Source organism: Bidens hawaiensis, unplaced genomic scaffold, assembly GCF_021521415.1.
Source record: "Bidens hawaiensis isolate Kalapana, Puna unplaced genomic scaffold, B.hawaiensis_p1.1 tig00024988_1, whole genome shotgun sequence".
Taxonomy (NCBI): Eukaryota; Viridiplantae; Streptophyta; class Magnoliopsida; order Asterales; family Asteraceae; genus Bidens; species Bidens hawaiensis.
This window is the reverse complement of record NW_027493965.1, coordinates 135,691-141,690: the sequence shown is the minus strand read 5'-3', so window position 1 is coordinate 141,690 and position 6,000 is coordinate 135,691. Positions and strand designations below refer to the sequence as shown.

General features: G+C 36.4%; 1 protein-coding gene across 1 annotated transcript; it reads left to right on the top strand.

Moving 5' to 3' along the window:
- The first annotated feature begins 658 nt into the window (after nt 1–658).
- On the top strand, nt 659–4,200 carry LOC143570458 (uncharacterized). The gene is made up of 2 exons (XM_077056108.1): nt 659–950; nt 3,581–4,200. The coding sequence occupies exons 1-2, from the start codon at nt 659–661 to the stop codon at nt 4,096–4,098; spliced, it is 810 nt and encodes a 269-aa protein (XP_076912223.1). The 3' UTR covers nt 4,099–4,200.
- The last annotated feature ends 1,800 nt before the right edge of the window (nt 4,201–6,000 follow it).

The following is a 6,000-nucleotide window of genomic DNA, read 5'->3' as shown; positions in this document are numbered from 1 at the left end:
CGTGTCCTTAGGGTGTTAGGATCACGGTTGAGGCACTCAGACGGGATATGCCCGGTTCCACACCTATTACATGTACCATAAACTGTATTTTGATTAGATGCCCAATTAAATTTACCTCGGTTACCTCCATTGTTGTTTCCAAAAGAACGGGAGTTGCTTCGGCCACCACGACCGCGATTAGAGTAACCGCGACCACGGGAAGCATAGAAGGCTTGCGGCTGTGGTGTTTGTGGCTGAACTTGAAGACCAAGTTGAGACATAAAGTGTTGGAGTGCCTGAAGGGTCTCAGCAGGTATTGGACTAGTCGTAGCAGGAGGAGATGGCCTACTGGTTGTGGCAGTGAAAGCCTGAGCGGGAATTGGATCTGTTTTCTTAACCATAAAATCATGGTCAGAAAGAAGACTGTGAAGTTCGATAAAGGCAGTCGGAAACTGACGGGTCAATATAGTAGACTTCAAACTATTGTACTCAGTGCGAAGACCAGCCATAACAAGCATAACTATGTCTTTTTCTTTAAACGGTTCACCTATATTAGCCAAGGCATCAGCATATTCTTTTGCTCTCGTGAGGTAGGCAGAGGAGGTTTCATCATCCTTCATCTGTAGTTTGAGTAACTGTGATTTTAGAGTGTATTCATGAGAAGTCGTGTGAGGGGCAAATGCGCGTTCCAAGGCCAGCCATAATTCTCGAGAAGTACTTCCCTGAACATGCTGGAACACTCCTTCAGAAATTGTTGACAGTAGCAACATTCGTACGTGGGCATCATAGATATCCAAGTGGCATGATTGGGATTTGGTTGGGTTGTGGGAGGGTCCTCCTTGTTGGGGGATGCTATTGTGATGGTGGAATCGGGACATGGGATAAACCCATCAACATAACCAAAAAGCTTGTTGGTGATAAGAAAAGGTTGTATCATAGTTTTCCAGTAACCATAGTTAGTGGAAGAGAGGGTGAAACCAAACTTGTGAGAATTATGATTGGTTTTCTCTGTTGTGGTGAATGAAGCAAGCAACGCCATTGTCTTTGTATTTGAAAAAAGAGAAGGGTGGTAGCAGCAGGCAAGGGTTAATTGGCAGATTTAGGGTTGCAGAATTTTTGGAGGCATATTAGGGTTTCAGAGACGTGGCTCTGATACTAAGTTAATCTTGGTAATTGTATTTGTATATTATCTAATGATATGATGTACAAGGAATATAAATAGGAATCATAAATACACTCTAGACCCTCTATTATAAGATAATATAAATATTGTCTAATAATTTTTAGTAAATCCTGATTTCAAACAACGTATATTAGTTGAACACCACACGTCCACGCCAACAACTAAAATATCTCCATATGACCGGAGCAACATAACAAGATATCATAATGTGTTCAATCGATTCCAATGAGTATTCACATTTTGGTTATCGTCTAGTCTCGTCAACAATCCATGTTTTGCAAAGCACATCTGACGTTGCTATCTTTTTCATCTTTGCCTTCCACCTAAATAGGTTCACTTTTAGAGGAATCTATTTATTCCAATCAAGTACAAAATCCGATGTTATTTCCCTTTCCCCTTGTATCACCGACCTACACGATTTGGATGAAAAAAACTTCATACTGATCATGATTTCAAGACACCATTTCCATGTATCCTCAGGGACCATTTGCATCCCAGGTAGCAATTCCAAACATTGCCACAATGGCTCCCTTATCCAAGTCCAATCATATGCTTACTATCTTGTAAACTTTGGGGCTACTACAAGGCATCATTTCCAACATTGCTACAAATAAACCCGTTCGCATCAACTTTCTTTAATCACCTTCCATGATGGTGCGACATTGGTTGTTCCAACGGCTATGTGGGCAATACGACGAGCTGAGCAGAGCATTGATACATATAATCTTGAAGCCATTGGTGACCCTCTTTCATAAGAAAACCAGGTACTTTGATTCTACTAGGTCGAAACGACACTTACCTTTGCTTGCGTGGGATCTAAATTTCTCAAACATAAGGAGAGATTTAATCAACAATATATCACTCAAAAAATTATACAATGGTTGTTAATTCAACCAAATGGGTTGGTAACAACGAGTTGGGTCAACATGATTAATATATTAAGCTTCAAGCTCTTAAGAAAGGAATTTGAATAACTAATAAAAGTACATATGATGATAACATACAAATTAAAAGGGAATCAAGCTACACAAACAAGCAAAAACTTTAAAATTTCAAAACCCTCTACATTTAGAAAAAATATATAAATATACCTTTTTTAACGAGATCATCATCATCGTACTCAGTATATCCCACCAATAGCAAAGCTATGGTAGGGTCTGAGGAGGGTAAGATGTAGACAGTTTTACCTCTACCATTTAGGAATAGAGAGGCTGCTTCCGGTGAGACCCCCGACTCGATAGTAGTTTTGCATCAAGCCTTGGACATAAGATACATAACACTCAACCATCGGGACACCGCCGATTGGTGCATGTTCTGTTGTCTTTCGGCTATCAGCGCCACCATATGATGCTTGATCAACCTTCTGTCACTTTTAACGTTATTTTCACTTGATTAGTAAAATAACGTCAAAATTAGTGCAACTTTCTTGTTTTTAACGAGATCATGTCATTAATTTATTAGAATTGATATTTTGTGATAACTTTCTTACCTTGATTTTATTAGTTTACCGAAGAGATTAGTGAAACACTGGAGTATCAAATTTAAAAGATTACGATATAACCAATTACTGCTTTGAAAATTACCATGGCTGTAAAAAAAAGGTAGCAACTAAATAATGACAAAAAAGGGCCCTACCGAGTTCGAACCAATGACCTCTTAATCTGCAGTCAAATGCTCTACCACTAAGCTAAGAAACCCTTCATACTTAAATTTAGTGTCCATATTGATCTGATGTTTGCATCATTTTTCTATAGAAATAAAGTATGTAATATTAAACGGATTTCAATACTCACATTTTTTTAGTATAAACTATGATATAATGAACATATTTATTTCTATATATTATTGATATAAATATTCTGGTGTGTGTGTATTTCTATGTTTTATTGTTATTTTAACTTATTTTATTTATTTTCTTTAATAATCAATTATTAGTATAAAGTCGTACCAATGTGTGGTGCCAATGAGAATTGAAAAGGTGCAATATATTGAGGATAAGATACAAATGAGTGGATGAAAGATAGTGGCCCTCATGCTCAAGTTTGTGGTTTTTTTGGAATTGTTTTTGGGCATGGCTTCTTGCATTTCAAATTGTGTGCCTCTTTGGTTGGAACATAGGCAAAAACAAAACCTATGATAAACCTCAAACTAATTATCATAATATTGATCTTCCTTTCCCTTCTTCTCTACTCACCAAAAACTTTCCTCAATGGTACACACACTCTCTCTTAACATGTTTTTCTTGTTAGAAGTTATCAAATTCAACCCAAATACGTTGTGGGGTTGTAATAATACAGCTGTATCGTATAACCCCACAACGTAGTAAGTGGCTGAAAGTTGTTTAAAATATATATTAGACGAAATGAACGACATATATTAGTTTGGGAATATTGTTGAGTTTTGAATGATCTTGAACAGGGAAGGAACTAAAATGTTGCTACAAAGCCACCTTAGATGGATTTAGTGCGACTTCATTTCACGAATGTAGCGATTTCAAAGGCCCGTGTGTAATAATCGGCTACACCGACTCATTCAAGTTTGGAGCATTTAATCCCGAAGGTTATAGAAGCACGGATGATTACTACGACTCGTTTGACGCGTTCTTGTTTTATTGGGCCGACGAAGAGAAACACGAGCCCATTGTTTTGCCTAAAGTAGGAAGTAGTGGGGCCGCCCTTTTTGATTATGCTCGTGGTGGGCCGCAGTTTGGGGCGGATGGGCTTTTGATTGGGCCGCCACTCGCACCCGTCATGGGTGGGTTTGCTGGGCACGATACGAACTCGGGTGTTGGAGATCTTAGTCAAGCAAAGTCAAGATTGGGCTTGTCTTATGCCAAAAGGGCAGATGGAAAGGAGTCTTTGTTTGGAGATGAGTACAAAGCTTGTCTTGAAGAAGTGCTAGTTTTTTGCAATCCTAAAATTGCAAGTTTATATTAAACTAAAAGGCTGAGTGTCTAGAAATTGTATAAGGTTATGCTTGTTTTACAAACTTGTACTCTATTTTTGTAAATAAATTCATTAGCTCCTATTAATCACCAAGATCAAGTGGATTTTTATTTGTTATTCTTGACCAACTAAAGGTTTAGGTTTAGGTTACGTTGATTTTTATTTGTTACTCTTGCTTCTCAACAAACAAGATTGGTTGAATAAACAATGCCCACAAGTCTTGACTATTGAGTTAATTATATATTTTATTGATTTGTTTCCTTTTTTTTTATAAAGTATTTCACAAAATTCTATTTTAGCTCTCCATTTTCTTAATCACAAATTTAAAACATATATTTACATGTCCATTGTTTGTTTTAAAGATAGTTTTGACTCGTTAGGTGTAGTTAAAGTAAAGTGAAATGAGTATTTCATTAGATCTTTCATAATAGGTAAGTCATGGGCGCATTGAGACCAAATGGTTGGTCAAAGAACCAACTATATCTTTCCTTTTTATTAATATTTTTTTGTTTAATTATTTTAAACTATATATAATAATTAAAAGAGGTTTTAAACCTCTTAAGTATATAGTTCGTTTACATGGTGTTTGACATAAAAAAGACGTTTTTAGCCCCAAAACTACGGATGTCCTTATGTAAAGTAGTAAAAAGATTAGAAAACAGAAAAGTATAACCCAAATACCCATAAACAAATCTAGTCGTCTAGTCATTACCGGTTCAATCGACTATTGCGAACATGTTTTATAACACTTGATTAATTGATTTAATCTATATGTTCTCTGTTCGTTTTCAGTGAGGGTCCTAACAAATTATTATAAAACTTTTAAATAAGTTAATATAATAGTCAGTGGCGAAGGTTGAGACACCGGAGGGCCGGATTCAAAATGTATACAAAATTTCACAAACGAAGGTGGGCGGACTAAAATTTTTGGCCAAAAAGGGCTAAGTTTATACTACGTATAAAAATTTCGGTCGAAAACGTCTAAATTTTACATTACATATAAGACATTTCGGCCGAAAACGGCTAAATTTTACACTACGTAAAAGAAATTTAGGTCGAAAACGGCTAAATTTTACATTACGTATAAAAAATTTGGGCCGAAAACGGCTAAATTTACACTACGTATAAAAAATTCCAGACGAAAACCGGTAAATTTACACTACTCGTAAAAAACAGGGGGCCGGGGCCACCCGGGCCCTAAGCAATCTTCGCCACTGATGATAGTCCATGGGTGTAACAATAACTAGGGTTGTTCACGAGCCGAGTTGAATCGAACAGACCTTTGCTTGTTGCTTGACTGTTTACAAACCAAACCGAGCAAATCTGCTCGTTTACACTCGAGTGAAAAGACAAACAGACATTTTTTTAGGGAAAATTCCCAAAATAGGTATTTTTGATTAGGTTTTTCAAGTTTTAGGTGTCATTTTCAACATATTCCCAAAATAGGTATTATAAACTAGTCGTGACGAATAGTTTATGATTATTCACGAGTAGTTTGTATAATCAATTAAAACTTGCCACGTGTCTATAAACTAACCAAAAACGACTTGTTTCACTAATAATCTACTCGTAAAGATTAAATAAGTTTAAACCCTCGTAATCAGCGCCACACGAGTAAACAAGATATTCTTTAGTCGCAACGAGCAGATTATAAAACCTTAAGAGTCACGAGTATTTTATCAAACTAACCACGACGATGAGTTTGATAAGCAAATGCATCTAACTGGTTTGTTTTACAAAACACTAAGCGGAATGGTTTGTTTGTTTCGTCAACTAGTCTTTACGAGTAGATACAGGTCAACGACTACTTTATATCCATTATACGAGTATTTTGTTGATAACCAACTCTTCTCGATAAGTTTATCTAGTAAACATTACTCTTACGAGTAGTTC